Source organism: Biomphalaria glabrata, chromosome 1 (genome assembly GCF_947242115.1).
Source record: "Biomphalaria glabrata chromosome 1, xgBioGlab47.1, whole genome shotgun sequence".
Taxonomy (NCBI): domain Eukaryota; kingdom Metazoa; phylum Mollusca; class Gastropoda; family Planorbidae; genus Biomphalaria; species Biomphalaria glabrata.
Genome location: NC_074711.1, coordinates 47,896,526 through 47,914,349, shown reverse-complemented (window position 1 = coordinate 47,914,349; position 17,824 = coordinate 47,896,526). Strand labels below are relative to the sequence as shown.

Sequence of the window (17,824 nt, the reverse complement as noted above, 5' to 3'; positions counted from 1 at the left end):
ACCCTTACCAGTGGTAAGGGCGTGAACACACAAAAGCTATTAGTGTTACCTGCTTAGTGTGTTTTTTAATACCTCTTCTGGTATTGATGCATAGTTCTTGTCTCATTAATTGAATACTTATATATTCATGACTTTGTAGTGTATTCTTATTAACCTTGTTGTGTACTTCGACCACGAGACGTAGATCTATAAATTAGTACTGAACACAGATGTAGCAGACACATGTTTATTAAGTAAAATAATAGCTTACAAGTAGGCGATCTCAGCCATCAATAACATGAATAAGTTCTCCAATATGTTTCACAAACATTTACAATTCCGACATGAATACACAATAAGTAATTACAAAACATTCTAAACCACAGACCTAACACGCCCGTGAATACCAATGTGAAGTCCCCTATTTCACGTTGAAACAACATATTTCATATATCTCGTGCTTCTCAACCAAATCATAGTGTTACATACGCCTCTTCCCCTAGAAAAAAGATTTTGAAGAAATCTTTTTGACAAAATAATACATGTCGATATCATCAATATGTATATATATATATATAATCGTTTAATAGTCTATGTTATTAACTCTTCAAATTCATCTTAGTTACTCTCATCATCTTGTATCTCTTAATTGTGTCATAACAATATTACTCAATTAATCAAAATCATAAATCAGAGCTAATAATATATAAAATGGTTTCAACAAATATACTTGACCACAAATAGTCAGATCAATCATATCTCAATGTTATGACAATGTTAATGTATCTGAAGATTTATTCTTCAGGAAATAAATCAAATATTTATTTACAATTGTACCAAAAAAAATTTTTTACATCATTGATATGTTAATCAAAAGAAAAAATCTAAGTTAACATTACACCTAATGATTTAATTGTAACATCATATATCATTTAAATACATTACTATGAAGTGTGAAGAAAATCATATTTATAATTAACAAGTTATAATATTGTGCTACTCATACACTGATTTGCAGTTTGATTTCAATAATATGACATAGAAGTTTAACAGCTGAAGAAAAAATTAGCTGTTTTGTTCACCTAAGTTTATTGCATAAATGTTCAATATGTATGTATGTATCTATGTGAAAATCAAATAGAAAATGCCATGTGATTACATATGTTAAAGTCAAAATGATTATAAGAAAATGAAAATACAGAAGTTTTCATTACCTTTATATACAAGTCAAAATCACAAAAATGTCATGGTGACCCAATTAAATGGTACAAGGAAAAAAATGTCATGATGACCCAGTTGAATAATAGAAAATATTTCTAAGTGCATTGTAAGATTATTTATTCAGCTAAAATTTCCTGACTAATGTGTTTTATGTAATTATTCTTATTTATTTCATTTTCATGTACTACACATGATAGGAAATCAGCTAAAACATGTCCTGGTATACTTTGTAACACAAATTTATAGTCAGACAAAATAAGTGACCATCTGTTTATTCTATTGTTTTTTAATTCCTTTCTTTTCAATGCTAATAGTGACTATGGTTACATTTAATTGTGAAAAATCTACCTAACAAATAGTTCTTTAATTTTACTAATGACCAAACAATTGCTAAAAGTTCCTTTTCAATTACTGAGTTAGTGATAGTGATCTAATGATATGTATTATTCGTTTAAGATATGATTCTTTTTGTTGTAATAAATATGCACCAATACCATTGTTAAATGCATCTGTATATAATGCAAGAGGTGAAGTAGAGTCAATACTGGCTAATTCTAGTTTCTCATTGAATTCGTCTTTTAATTTATCTAGTGCTTCTTTGCTTTTATCATCCAAAGTGATTAAATTTGAGTGTTTCTTTTTAGTGAACTTGACTCAAGGTTGAATCATTTGAGCATAATTAGGAATAAATTTCCTGTAAAAGTTACATAGTCCTAACAATGATCTAATATCTTTGTTCTGGGTTCTTTAATGTTCTTGATTTTAGTAATGTTTGCTTTAGTAGGTGTTATCTTGTTATATGTGATACAGTATCCTAAAAATTGAACTTCATTTTTTGCTAAATTTAGTTGTTTGGGAGCTTATGTCATGTTATGATTTCTCAATCGAGAAAATATCTGTTCTAGTGTGTGCAGGTGTTCCTCTTCTGAAGTGGTAAAAATGCAAATATCATCTACTTAGGAAATGACATTGTTTAGACCAGCTAGAAATTTACACATGCATTTTTGAAAAGTAGCAGTGCTGTTGATTAGACCAAATGGCAGAACATTCCTTACATATATTCCTTCTAAGCTTGGCAAAGTACATTTAAAGGCAGTATATTGTTTAGATGCATTTTCCATTTTAATCTACCAAAATCCTATATTTAAGTCCATTGTGGTGAATATTGAGGCTTTACTTAGAGTAGCGAGAATAGTGTCTGTATCTGGTAATGGCTCAGGGTCAATAATGGTACATTTATTTAATTCTCTGTAGTCACAAAAAATTCTGACTCCTCTATCTTTTTTCTTTACTATCACCATGGGTGATGCATATGAGCTTGTTTCTGAATTTTCAATTTTACAATCTCTAATTAAATTATTCATTTCTTCTTTTACTAAATCTTCATAAGCTTTTTTAATGCTATATGCTTTTGTCTTGGTTGGTAAGGTCTTATTCAATTTTATTGTGTTTTCAATTAAATCAGTACATCCTAATTTCAGAGTGATAATATCATAATATTTTGTTATCAAATTTTCTATGTTATTCAATTCATTGCTTGAGTTTATGGTAATAGTGTTGACATTTATAGTATTTGCACAATGTTCATTTTGTGTTGTTTCTTTTATTTCTGCATCTGTGTCAATTATTTCTGTATCATTTATTTTTCTATCTTGAAATTTGATCAATTTGTCTATACTAAGCGTACACTCTTTACCATTCCTATCTATCTTGTATACCTTATTACTGACCTTATCTGTTACCTTATATGGACCCTCATTTTTACCTCTACTATATTTGTTTTCAATTTTGACATAAACTTGGTCTCCTACAGTGAGTGTTCTTAGCTTTCTATTTGTATTCTTTAGATTTCTATGTCTGTGTAAATTTTTTTCCATTTTGATTTCAGCTATCTTTATTCCCTGCCTTAATTGCTGCTTAGTTTGTGCTATCCATGGATGATAATCCTCAAAATTTTCTAAGTTTAACATGTCATCAGCCCACAATTCTAGAGGTCCTTTGGGTTTTCTGTTAAAAACTAGTTCATATGGGCTAAATTTGGTTGTCTCATGTATGCTGGTGTTGTAAGCAAAGATGACATTGTTTAAAGTTTGATCCCATGTATTCATTGATTCATTTTCTAGCTTGTAGATTATTTGTTTAATTGTTTTATTCCACCTTTCTATGACCCCTGTTAGACTGTGGAGAGTAAACCGTACTATGAACTAGATGAATGTTTGTCATCTCTGCTAAAGCTTTATTCAAATATGCTTTAAAATTAGAGGCGTTGTTGGGAAACCCAAATTTAAGAAATATTGTTCTCAGATGGTCGATTTATATTTTCTTTTCGCCTTCTTCGTCTGTCCTCCACAGTGGCTTTTCTTCTGGCCTGAAATGTGTATCCCGCGGCCTTTGTGGGTGATCTCCAGCTTTCTCTTTCCGAAGCCTCCTGTAGCCAGTTGCTCTCTTCTAAGTCAGTTAAAGCAAGTTGTCTACTAAGCTAGTCTTTAAAGCTTTTCCGTGGGGCACATCTGTTATGTCGACCACCTTTCAGCTAACAACAACAACAAAAGACTGCTATTGGCATATGTTCGTCCCTCATTCGGGATACGTACCCTGCCCAGCGTAACTGTCGGACCTTAAGAAGTCCCTCTTTACTGTCCATACCAACGTTCGCAACGATATCGCTGTTTGTAGTGCGGTCTTGCCACCGTATTTCCATGATGGAGTGCAAACATCTTTGGTGAAAGCATTCAAGTAGTCTTAGTTGCTTTTTGTATAATACCCATGTCTCAGATCCTTATAGTAGAATTGAGAGAACAACTGCTTGGTAGACACTGACTTTTGTATGCATGCTTGACGTAGAAGAGCACCCGGCTGCAGGCAGCTTCGGAACGAGACAGCTAAAGATCATATACAAGCACTAGAATGACTTTGTTCGATAATATATTATAACAAATGTAATTTTATCTTCGTGTCTTTCTTATTATGAGCATTTTATGAGCATTTTATTAGGCTGTGTCTTAGCATTCGTAAATTATGGTTCATTGTTTTATGCACTATTGCTACTTTATTTTTTAGTCTCCAGTTTATCTAAGAAGATCTATTTCTCTAATAGTTGACCCCAAACTGTATCGGCTTTCCCTTTCCTTTGGATACATCAGCTGCGTGGAGAGGGGGGGGGGACTGATGTGTGTGCGACATCGTTCCGACCACAGCTCATTTCCATGAGATGATCCATAGTCGCTTCGCGACTGAAGGAGTGCGCATCTTAGTGTGAATGTGAAATGGTGCGAATGCATGTTGAAAGTAGGAAGAAGAACCGAAATGGAGGACTATGAACAAGAAAGTGTTTTCAGTGTTAATAAAGATTAAAGTATTTATAAACTGTGATTTGTCGTTTACATGTCTAAAGAGTCTCATCCAATATAAAGACGTAACAAGTGGCGCCCAACGCAAAGGTAAAACCCACGTATCCCTCTATACACAGTGGATCTCCTGTCAGCAGACAGTAGAGATAGTATAGTCTAGATCTAGAGGCAGTGATATAGAAGAAATAGTTGCCTTTAACAGAACATGTGAGACACAGAATAACTCTCACAGAACAAGGGAGACACAGGATAGACAGTATAGAAGTGGTACATATGAAAGACAAAATGATAACCGCAACGGAAGATATCAAGGAAACAGGAAAGAAAGGACTGGGAGAAAGGTAGAATAGAGCAAGGCTTATCATTGTCATCTGATACTGGAACATTGGAGATTTTTCAGACATTCGTAGGGAACAAGGCAGCCAAGACCATCAGGGATACAGGAAGCACTATTATTGGAGTGAATAAGAATTTAGTGGAAGACCATGAATATACAGGCGAATATTGGAAGTGTGTTATGTTTAATGGGAATATTGTACAATTACCGATTGCTAAAGTTAGTATAGACACACCGTATTTTAAGGGGACAGTGGAAGCTTGTGTTGTAGATCAGGGTGAGATAGATTTAATTATTGGGAATATTCATGGGTTGAAAATATGTTCAGTAAGGGAGATTGAGAATTGGAAGAAATATTATGGGATAAAGTTTACGCGAGGTAGAAATGGGGATGTGGAAGAAGACATAAGATCTCATACATCAGATGACATGGGTAGCAGAGAGCACTGTGACAGGTGGGGAAATGTGACGTGTATTTGGCACGTTTTATGTCTAGGGGATGATTATTTTTGAAAGCAATCACACCCCACTTATCAGCATATGAATCGGGAGCAGACACGCAACGAGACAAAGCAATGAAAGATAGATACAAAAGTTAAAATAAAGGATATTTATTTACATAAATATACATATAATAATAAAAAGGGGGAGGGTATGCATCTATCTCTAGTATATTCTATGTTTGATCATCACTCTTGCACATAATAAGAGAGTATGTCACTTTGTCCTCTGACTTAGCTGGTTGTCCTGTTGATGTCGCAGCTGGCTGGGTCCTGGCTTGAGGTTCTGCAGCTGGAGGTGGCGCTCTAGCGGATAGAGGGACGCCGGCGATATAGCTCTTGTGGAGTCTCAGTCCCAAGTTCTAGTATCTGTAGTGGGCACAGTATGGCGGGTGGCCGGATACCGTGGGCACAAGGTTACTGCGGGCAGAGCTGATCTGCCGCGGGCAGCGTAGTTGACAGGATATGTCCAGTGAGTTGCAGAGGGTTGGCGTAGCTATGACGTCTCACACAGATCTGGTCTATAGGGACGTCGCACCTAATAGCTTGACAGGTGGGCTGTCGAATAGGCGGGCAATGCCGATAGCGCCAAGTAGTAGAGCTGAGTAGATCTCCGCAGGCGGTAGATGATACTCAATTGGAAAATGCAGTGCTGGATAGCACTAAGCACGAAGATAGTAGGTGATTCTTGATATCGACCAAATAGTTGGGTAGATCTCAGTAGGAAAGTGCAGTGCTGAATAGCACTAAGCACATATGCAGGTAAATAGATCGTTGATCCAATAACTAGGCAATAGGTGATTCACGATGGCAAATACAGTGCTGAATAGCACTAAGCATCTAAATAGGCCAGTAGGCAAATAGGCAGGTAAGTGATCCGATAAATAGGCAGGTCTCAGTAGGACAGTGCAGTGCTGGATAGCACTCAGCACATAAATAGGCAGACACCTGAGGGAGGCTGCGGATAAACAAAGACAAGTTAGGACATGTCTCTCATACATCTTATCGATGCCCCCGACTGAGGTGCATTCGTCAGATTGGTAAAATTGCTTTAGAGCATAAAGGGGAGATGATGACAAATGGGATTTGGAAAATAGATGGCAGATAGTAGCAATATAAAAATGTACATGAAAGGGGAAATAATAATATAAGAATGTACATAGAAGGGGAAATAATAATCTCAAATAAACAACACAGGTGGATAGAGAAAGAAAAGGGGGGGGGGTTAGTTGGGCGGTGGTCAGTGACCGAGACGCTTTGTTTGCATATGACCGTGGGTCGAGAACAATGGAGCGTGCTTGAATGTCCCTTCAAGCGGGGTAACTCTCATTAGAGTAAAATGAGTAAAGGGGAGATAATTCAATACAGGGGAGATAACTCGTATCTCTTTTCTAGACGCAGTATCAGTGCGCTAGTAAAATTATCAAGGCGATCAACCGAGATAAAGGAAATAAAGTAAGGTGTACAAATATATACATGGTTGCATCAATGATCAATTGAGCCACGTAGCATTAATAGATTAACGCAATACATAAATATACATTAGCCATGTTCATGTTTTCTACTTACGCCAGTGAGAAATACACAATGCACTAATTAAATATAAATGAACTAAGCAAAATACACATGATAAACTCCAATGGAAATATACACAGAGTAATTAAGATGGAACTTGTGATTAAGTTCGGCTTACCACCAGGTATTCCTCTAGGAGGGAGAATAAATGATATAGTCCAGACTCGATAGCTCAGCTCGAATGCGAAAGAGAGGGTGATTTGAGTTGGTTTACTATATATATATGCCTGAAAAGTGTGGGCGGACACCGGAAATGTCCAAGGCTTAGCATTATCTTACACGTGGGTGAAGTAGACTTGAGATGGGAGTGGCACATGGGATATCAGGCGGTGTGTTGACCAGGGTAATCTCTTAGATCAAAGAGAGACGTGAGAGAAGGGGGGGGGGAGAAGGATTAGCTTGCATTCAAACCAAGGTGGTGTAAACCGCGGCTGTCAGACATCCTGTCGATAAGATCAAAGTCTGTGCGTATCTTTGCCCCGGTCAAGGGAAGATAACTCGAAAGACGTGGCCTAGCTATCTCCAATGTGATCAACTAAGTCTAGCCTGGAGAGGAAAAGGTGTGGCGGGTGAATATTTTAGGGGTAGGATGGGGAAATAATTAAAATAAAATAAATAAATAATGAAAAATAATAATTAATGCCGTGATAATTTAGAGTGACTCTGACAGCGAGTTTTTGACTTGTCACATACGCCGCCGCCAAGATGGATCTATCGCAGAAGATCCATAAAGTGCGAGCAGACTGATGTCACTCTAACTTTAAGATCAGTTGTTATCACAGCATTAGAAAAAAAAAAAATCTGAGAAAATAAAGGGATAGCCATGTCAGGAGGAGAGTCTATCCAAGTTGGTCCGTGGTCTACTTCCCGTCCCTGATTATGTAGTCACCTGGGTGAAACATTTGGGGTTGCTCGGGAGAGTAGATTGGGCCATTGGATGAGTAATAATTCCTTCCTGGGGCGGATTGGGGAGCGTGATTGGGGCTTAGGCGGGGTGCCCAAGGCACATGTGCTTGTTGGGGCTTACCTCCGAAGCCGCTGTGAGGCGCTTCTTCACGAGAGTAAGTAGTCAGCTTACCTCGGTTTCGTCTGACACGATCAATGTCAGGGAAGAGTGGCCTGATAAAGAATGTGGAGTTCTGACCGAGAACGTCCCCACGAGTGTGATAATTCGGCTTACATCGTGGCTTCCTGACACGGTCGATGCCAGGGAAAGGTTGATATTGAGTGGTGGCTGCGGAGCCACGAAGGGAAATGTTTTCACGAGCGCGAGGGTTCGGCTTACCTCGTGACTTCCTGACACTATCAATGCCAGGGAGAGGTTGATTCAGAATGGTGGCTGGGAAGCCATAGCGAGAAGTGTTTTCACGAGCGCGAGGGTTCGGCTTACCTCGTGACTTCCTGACACTATCAATGCCAGGGAGAGGATTTGGAATGGAGGCTGAAGAGCCATGAAGAGGAGTGAGTCCACGAGAGCAAGGGTTCATCTTACCTCGGGGCATTCTGACACTATCAATGTCAGAGGAATGTAGGTCAATCTTGGCTGAGTAGCCTGGGTCAAGTAGACCCTCACAAGCGCGGGTATACGACTTAACTCGTGACTTCCTAGCAGTGTCAATGCCAGGGCAGTGTGGTTTGAGCTTCGCTGATGAGTCGGGACTAGGCATGTTAGCGTGGCGACCAGGGCTTCCAACCTGCTGGTTGCGGCCACTTCTCTGCTTTGTCGATCTACCGACGGGCAGAGAGAAGTATGGCTTGTTGACTACTCCAAGAGGGACATATTTGGAGCCTAGAATGAAATCATACACTGGCGTGTCCATGACGGCGGCGTCAATGGTGCCATGTACGTATCTGCACTCCACGTGCACCCTCGCGACAGGTAGAACCTGCGGAGGAGTGCCACGGTCTATAGACTGGATTGTCACTGTTCCACCAGTGAGATCCGATGGGTCAATCAGCGTCTTATTGATAACCGCGCCGAACGAACAGCCTGAGTCGTATAGGCCCAACACTTCGACACCGTTGGCCAGAATGTTCTCTACTCCCGGAGGAGAAGAGACGGGGTGAGGTAGCACTGGGGGGAGTTCTGGTTGGCCGAGATCAATGGCAGTGGGTTGAGGAACCACGGCCATCGTGGAGACGACGTATGTGTCCTCCTCTGGTTGGTCAAATGGATCAATCACAGAGGGTTGAGGGACTGGCGCCACCATTGATAGGGTCCGTGGGGCCTGCTGCTGCCGGTGTGGAGTGGGTCTACTGTCACGCGCGCCATGACGTGAGTCACGCTGAGAGTAGTTGGTCTGGTTATAGCGAGACTGGTGGTTGGGGCGGTTATTGTGGCTATGAGGGGCTGATTGCCGGCCTGGTGCCTGGTTGTGCTGGGGAGTTTTAGGAGCAAGGTTGGGCTGAGCAGGAGAAGTTGGTTGGTCTGTTTGTTGGTCTGTCGCGGTAGCCTTGCCTTTTAAGTCCTTTCGGGCGTTCAAGTACCGGTCAGCGGCGGAAGCTATGTCAGCGGGTGCAGTTGCTTGTTGCTCCTTGACATAAACTCTGACCTCTGGCGACATGCATTCTAACAGCTGCTCAGAGAGTATGAGGCATGCTAGGCCATCAAAAGTCTCTGGCAATTGGCTGAGAGCGTGCCACCTGATCAGGTACTTATCCAGCCTTTCGCAGAGGTTGCCGTAGGTCTCTCTGCGTTCAAGGCGGGAACTTCTGAACTTTTTGTGGTAGGCCTCGGCAGTCAGCTCGAATTGGATCAGTAGCGCCTTCTTGAGGGCTGCGTAATCTTCTCGCTGGCCGGAAGGAAGTTTGGAGTAAACTTCGTAGGCTTTGCCTCGGAGGCATTGGGATAGCCGGAAGCACCATTTCTCCTCTGGCAGACTGTAAAAGCGTGCTACTTCCTCAAAGCGGACAAGATAAACTTCGATGTTCTCAGTCTTGTCGTCGAAGTGCTCCATTGGCATGTGGGGTAGACCGTTCAAGGAACTTTGAAAGGATGCTGGGCTAGCCGGGCGAGACTCGGAAGTAGCCTGGCGGGCGGCCTCGTTCTCTTTGTCCGCGGCTATCTTTTCTCTCGCTGTTATTTCTTTCTCCTTCTCCCTCAGAGTTATTTCCTTTTCTCGCTCTGTGACTTCTTTTTCTTTAGCTATAGCTATTTCAGCTTCCTTTCTTTCCCTCTCTTTAGCAATAGCTATTTCCGCTTCCTTTCTCGCTTCCCTTTCCTTCAATGCTGTTTCAGTTTCCCTTCTCTCCCTTTCCATAGCTATTTCATGCTCCCTTGCTAATCTTAATTCTTCCTTTTCGTTTCTTTTTTCTTGCTCTCTTTTAAGCGCCTCAAGCTGGGATCTCACATATTCTTTCCGTTCGGCTTCATCGTCAAAGAATTTAGCCTCATCCATGATATCTGCTAAACGCTGCTTGCGGTCCGGTTCAGCCTTGGAGCGAGTGCCACTGGCCATGGTTGGGAATAAGGGGCACTAGGGTGGTGGAGGGGCAGATAGAATGGATAATCGGATTTAGCTAGAATTAAAGAAAGTGGGTTAGCGAAAGTGAGTCGCCGGTTATAGGAAAGAGTGCGAAAGGAATGTGGTGTCTGCCTATGTTAATCACAAATTCCTGCAATGAAATATTACAAATAAAATGCAATAAATATAAAATATAAAATATGACAGAAGTGACACTCTTGAAAATGCGAAGTGATGATACTTATAAATATTTTTAGAAAAAAAATATTGATATGGAATTTAGTTATTGCTGCCTGTTCGTGCCTGCTGTACTAATGGGTTAAATCCACGGACGGGCTCGCCAAAATGTGACAGGTGGGGAAATGTGACGTGTATTTGGCACGTTTTATGTCTAGGGGATGATTATTTTTGAAAGCAATCACACCCCACTTATCAGCATATGAATCGGGAGCAGACACGCAACGAGACAAAGCAATGAAAGATAGATACAAAAGTTAAAATAAAGGATATTTATTTACATAAATATACATATAATAATAAAAAGGGGGAGGGTATGCATCTATCTCTAGTATATTCTATGTTTGATCATCACTCTTGCACATAATAAGAGAGTATGTCACTTTGTCCTCTGACTTAGCTGGTTGTCCTGTTGATGTCGCAGCTGGCTGGGTCCTGGCTTGAGGTTCTGCAGCTGGAGGTGGCGCTCTAGCGGATAGAGGGACGCCGGCGATATAGCTCTTGTGGAGTCTCAGTCCCAAGTTCTAGTATCTGTAGTGGGCACAGTATGGCGGGTGGCCGGATACCGTGGGCACAAGGTTACTGCGGGCAGAGCTGATCTGCCGCGGGCAGCGTAGTTGACAGGATATGTCCAGTGAGTTGCAGAGGGTTGGCGTAGCTATGACGTCTCACACAGATCTGGTCTATAGGGACGTCGCACCTAATAGCTTGACAGGTGGGCTGTCGAATAGGCGGGCAATGCCGATAGCGCCAAGTAGTAGAGCTGAGTAGATCTCCGCAGGCGGTAGATGATACTCAATTGGAAAATGCAGTGCTGGATAGCACTAAGCACGAAGATAGTAGGTGATTCTTGATATCGACCAAATAGTTGGGTAGATCTCAGTAGGAAAGTGCAGTGCTGAATAGCACTAAGCACATATGCAGGTAAATAGATCGTTGATCCAATAACTAGGCAATAGGTGATTCACGATGGCAAATACAGTGCTGAATAGCACTAAGCATCTAAATAGGCCAGTAGGCAAATAGGCAGGTAAGTGATCCGATAAATAGGCAGGTCTCAGTAGGACAGTGCAGTGCTGGATAGCACTCAGCACATAAATAGGCAGACACCTGAGGGAGGCTGCGGATAAACAAAGACAAGTTAGGACATGTCTCTCATACATCTTATCGATGCCCCCGACTGAGGTGCATTCGTCAGATTGGTAAAATTGCTTTAGAGCATAAAGGGGAGATGATGACAAATGGGATTTGGAAAATAGATGGCAGATAGTAGCAATATAAAAATGTACATGAAAGGGGAAATAATAATATAAGAATGTACATAGAAGGGGAAATAATAATCTCAAATAAACAACACAGGTGGATAGAGAAAGAAAAGGGGGGGGGGTTAGTTGGGCGGTGGTCAGTGACCGAGACGCTTTGTTTGCATATGACCGTGGGTCGAGAACAATGGAGCGTGCTTGAATGTCCCTTCAAGCGGGGTAACTCTCATTAGAGTAAAATGAGTAAAGGGGAGATAATTCAATACAGGGGAGATAACTCGTATCTCTTTTCTAGACGCAGTATCAGTGCGCTAGTAAAATTATCAAGGCGATCAACCGAGATAAAGGAAATAAAGTAAGGTGTACAAATATATACATGGTTGCATCAATGATCAATTGAGCCACGTAGCATTAATAGATTAACGCAATACATAAATATACATTAGCCATGTTCATGTTTTCTACTTACGCCAGTGAGAAATACACAATGCACTAATTAAATATAAATGAACTAAGCAAAATACACATGATAAACTCCAATGGAAATATACACAGAGTAATTAAGATGGAACTTGTGATTAAGTTCGGCTTACCACCAGGTATTCCTCTAGGAGGGAGAATAAATGATATAGTCCAGACTCGATAGCTCAGCTCGAATGCGAAAGAGAGGGTGATTTGAGTTGGTTTACTATATATATATGCCTGAAAAGTGTGGGCGGACACCGGAAATGTCCAAGGCTTAGCATTATCTTACACGTGGGTGAAGTAGACTTGAGATGGGAGTGGCACATGGGATATCAGGCGGTGTGTTGACCAGGGTAATCTCTTAGATCAAAGAGAGACGTGAGAGAAGGGGGGGGGGAGAAGGATTAGCTTGCATTCAAACCAAGGTGGTGTAAACCGCGGCTGTCAGACATCCTGTCGATAAGATCAAAGTCTGTGCGTATCTTTGCCCCGGTCAAGGGAAGATAACTCGAAAGACGTGGCCTAGCTATCTCCAATGTGATCAACTAAGTCTAGCCTGGAGAGGAAAAGGTGTGGCGGGTGAATATTTTAGGGGTAGGATGGGGAAATAATTAAAATAAAATAAATAAATAATGAAAAATAATAATTAATGCCGTGATAATTTAGAGTGACTCTGACAGCGAGTTTTTGACTTGTCACAAGCACGAGAAGAAAGAATTAACAGATAAGGTAGAAAGCAATGCAATAGGAATGGGTCCAAATCAAAGTAAAGTAAGGCAATCAGTGGTACAGGGAAAGCGATTTAAACCCACATATAGACATACAAGTCCATACATCTTATGCTTTAATTGTGGGAGAAGGGGCATATTAGAAGACAGTGTCAACAGTTAATTAGAATTAAGGATTCAAGGTACAATAGTGAAGAGGCGTTTACGAGAAAAGAGAGGGATATTAGCAGCCTAGAAAACAGTACAGCTAGATCATTCGGTAGTAGGATCACAATGGGACATCATTGTAAAGGAGGGAAGCGGAAAGGATGGCATGTCAATAATGTTAGAATTATATAGATATGATTAGAAAAGGTAGGAATGATGGACACTAATTATTGTTCTATTCTACAATGAATAAATATATGTGTAATGAATTGAATAGTGTTGTTACAATATGCATGGAACAAGATAGACTTTGTTTGTTAACTATTTGATTGCGACTGAAATGATGGTGTTTTGTACAGGCATAAAATTATGAGTGGGGAGTTGTATTAATAGAAATATGATTACTTATAGATATATGTTAACAGAAGTGGTTTCAATTGCTCATAATAACAGTTCTTATTGTGATGAATATAATTGTTATTCCATGTTGGAATTGTATTGGTATTAACATGCCATTGTGTTTGAGTTTGTTTAGTTATTACATTATGGTTTTATATGTTACCGATTTTTTTAAACTTGGAATAGTCTGATAATATATTCAGTGATTTGTATTTTGGACGTTCGATGTGCATCGAACTTGTTAAACAGGGGGGGTGTTACGTGCGCATCTTAGTGTGAATGTGAAATGGTGCGAATGCGTGTTGAAAGTAGGAAGAAGAACCGAAATGGAGGACTATGAACAAGAAAGTGTTTTCAGTGTTAATAAAGATTAAAGTATTTATAAACTGTGATTTGTCGTTTACTTGTCTAAAGAGTCTCATCCAATATAAAGACGTAACAGAGGCGATATATATATATATATACCACAACTCATCTGGGGGCTTCTGTCAAGCGCAAGTCTCACGGGGCTGCCTCTTAGTTTATGCATAACATAATTTCTCTTTGTAATATTGTTTTTCTTGTAAAATATTTTGTTGGTAGGTGAACTTAAGTTTACCAAAGATCTGCACATCCAAAAGAAAACAAAAAGTAGTTAGCTTTACAAAGGAGGTTAAGTAAAAAAACAACATGTAAACACTATATAAAAACTAGTCCCCCAATGTATTTCAACGTGTAAACACTATGTCTTGCAATGTATTTCATGTACAAATAATAAATACATTATATATTTCTCAGACAAAGCATTTTTTTTCATTTTTAATCATTCCTGCAAACAAAGATTAGGTATGGAACTCCATGACCGACATTTTCTTCCAATAAAACTTAATTTAAAAAAATAGTGAAACTATCTGTAGGCTGGATGGGACTAAAAACATATTTTTAAACAGTTGTGTCCTAGCATATCTCATACAGCTTGGTTTAAGACAAGGCTGGCTACTTTCACCAACACTTTTCAATATCTTCTTTGAAAGGATAATGAAAGATGCTCTCGAGGGATATGAAGGTACTTAAGCACTGGAGGAAGAAGAATTACTAACTTGCGCTTCGCGGATGACATTGATGGCCTAGCAAACAAAGAAAAAGATCTAGTTGACTTGGTGTTGCGCATAGACAAGACTTCCACAGCGTATGGAATGCAAATAAATACCGAAAAAAAAACGAGCTTATGTCCAATAGCCAACAAGGCTTTAAAAAGGTTATCAGCATTGGAGGTGAAAAGCTGACAAGTGTCAGTAGTTTCAAATACCTCAGAGCTATCGTCTCTGATAAGGGAACAAAACTTGAACTACTGGCCCGAATTGCACAGTCCACAGCAGCACTTGCGAAATTCAAAATAATATCTAAAGACAAAAGCATAGCCCTCGACTCCAAAGTCAGACTGATGCGATCCCTAGTCATGACAACATTTTTATATGCTTGAGAGTCTTGGACTCTGACTGCAGAGCTAGAGAGGAAGATCTTAGTAATGGAATTGAGATGCTACAGAAGGATCCTAGGTATCACATTTAAAGACCGCATCACAAACGGACAGATTAGAGACAGTGTTACTACAGCTATTGGACCCCACGATGACCTGCTAACTATTGTAAAAAAAAAACGCAAACTAAAACTCTATGGCCTTCCTTCAGGGAACAGTACCATGAAAAAGAAGAAGAGGTAGACAGAGAAAGCGATGCGAGGACAACGTAAAAGAATGGAGGGGCCTCCCGTTGAGAGAGGTTCTATCCAAGACAGAGAGGAATTGAGAAAGACGGTCAAAGAATCTTACGTGGTGCCCCAACGGTCCAACAGATTAAGGGATAGGTGAAGGTGATCTCATACAGTAGATTATAAAGTTTAATATAATTACAATTGAAGTTCTTGTACATTTTATCGAATTTCCGAGCTAGAGTGCGAATCTATCAAAAAAGTTTCTTAGTGAGCATCTAATTTAAGAACCTGTGTATTAAATTGAAAATGTATTATAGTTTATATACATTAATGGATTGGCTAAAAGACATTGCACACACACACACACACATATGACATTTAAAAAATGGAGGCAAAACAATAAATAGCAAGCAGGTGTTTATGTATCTAGTGTGATGAATACGGAACTATTGATAAATCACACATTTATACAAATATAGTTTGTGCATTTTAGCAGGTTAAATCAAAATGTAAACAAATAAAAATATTAAAAATACTTTAAAAAAAACAAAGCTTATACGAATAGTAATTGTATCAATTAGTTTGGATCAGTCATGTAATTAAATTTGTAATAAATCTAGAAAAACAACAATAATTCTGAGCGATTAGAAATATTTTTACCAATTGTTTTTGCTTAGCGCTATTTCTTGCTTTTAGGTTTTCTCAATGCGCTGTGATCCTATCACTTATCTGGACCAGTTGGGAAAATGGGGGTGGGGAGGGGGAGGTAGAGGTAGAAAAATAGGGAAGTCTGGTTGATTTTTTTTTTACTGTATTCGCTTTTTAAAAGCATTTATGAAAAAAGGGGGTGAGGTGGGGCGACATGAATTCGAATTCATGGCTCAAGCCCACATGCGGCGACATATAAAGGGGATTAATTCAGTTTTTACCACCACTTAGTCAAGTACAATTTCTTTCCCTTGTTCGAAGTACCAAACAAAATAATTACATCGATTCTTCTGTTGTCAGGTAAAAGAAACAATTGTGCAAAATTTCAGCTTGATCCGAGATTGGATGTGGGAGAAATAAAGTTTTACAAATTTTTTACCAGACAGACAGGGTGAATTGATATAAGCTTTGTAAAAAAAGAGTAGAATGCTGTGAATAGCTCTAGTGTGTGCTAGTTCAAATATCAAAACTAAATTTTATGTTTATTTAGTTAAAAGGCTGGCAAAAGTCCCAAACGCTTTTAATGGAAAATTACTACTAACCCTGTTTGCAGGAATAATCAATTTATTTATTTCATTTGGCATAGTGATTTTTTATAGTATACTAGCTCAAAGGTATTGCAATATTACTTTTTTCTTTTACTATGTTCCCATTTTCTTTCATCAGAGTATTTGGTGCTATTGTATTTGGAGCAATGGGTATGGGAAATGCCTCAGCATTTGCACCTGACGTTGGTAAAGCACAGACATCAGCAAGGCATATAATCTATTTGTTAGATTCAAAACCAAGTTTAGACTATTCTTCCACAGACGGCATTGTACTTCAAGTATGAATACTTTAAAACTGAAAATTGTAAATATTTAAAAATGTTCTATTACTTGGTTCCCGGTCATTTCGTTATTGGTCCCTTCATCCCCGATCACATCATCTCCGATCACATCATCTCCAGTCATTTCATCCCCTGGTCATTTCATCCCCTGGTCATTTCATCCCCTGGTCATGTCATCCCCTGGTTATGTCATCCTCTTATCCTACAAATAATAATTGTAATAAGTATGAAAAATTTTTTTTATTTATCTTTACGTGACAAGGGGCGGACTGACTATATGGGCCCCGTGGATTGGTACCAAATGGCCTGTGGGGGTCGCCGAATGGGCCACTAAAGAACTTTACTGCGTAATACTAAACACATACTCTCTCATAATAATGAGATCACTCAGATGTATAAACATATGCCATGAAACTGGTGATTTACAATGATTATGTGATTTTAACAAAAAACAAGGTTACAAAGACAGTTTGTGGAAACACAAACTCAAAATTGACTCCCCAAGTGGTCCACCCAGGCAGGTAAAAGGGCAGGTTTCATTATTTTCAGAAAGAATGAAATTCTATCAAAGACAAATGACAGAGAAGAATTGAGAAAGAAGGTTGACAGATCTTGTGTGGTGCCCCAGCGGTCAAGCAGACCAAAGGATAGGTGAAAGTGAATGTGAATTTAGATGTGAACCTGGCCTAACTGATGTCTTATAATAAATATCTAATTGATCTCTTTGCTCTGTAAAGGTCAATCTCTTATTCGAATCCTCCAGAAAAAAACATTTCCGTAAAAAAAAATAATTGTTAAGTGTACTATATCCTTTGCAGTGCAATGAAATTCACGCGATAATATGAAAAACTACTTAATTTAATTGATGTTTTAAATTATGTCTAACTTATATGCATACTACATAGATTTTTTCTCTTTAAAAAAAAAAGAA

At 39.2% G+C, this 17,824-nt stretch overlaps 1 protein-coding gene across 3 annotated transcripts in view; it reads left to right on the top strand.

Annotated features, from left to right (window-relative positions):
• The window catches only part of LOC106064166 (ATP-dependent translocase ABCB1-like), a 215,818-nt gene that overhangs the window by 184,290 nt on the left and 13,704 nt on the right, over positions 1-17,824 (top strand). For all 3 annotated transcript variants that reach the window (XM_056040703.1, XM_056040688.1, XM_056040697.1), the window contains one exon: positions 16,731-16,890. In XM_056040703.1, coding sequence (XP_055896678.1) covers positions 16,731-16,890 — 160 coding nt within the window. The remainder of the gene's footprint in view (positions 1-16,730; positions 16,891-17,824) is intronic.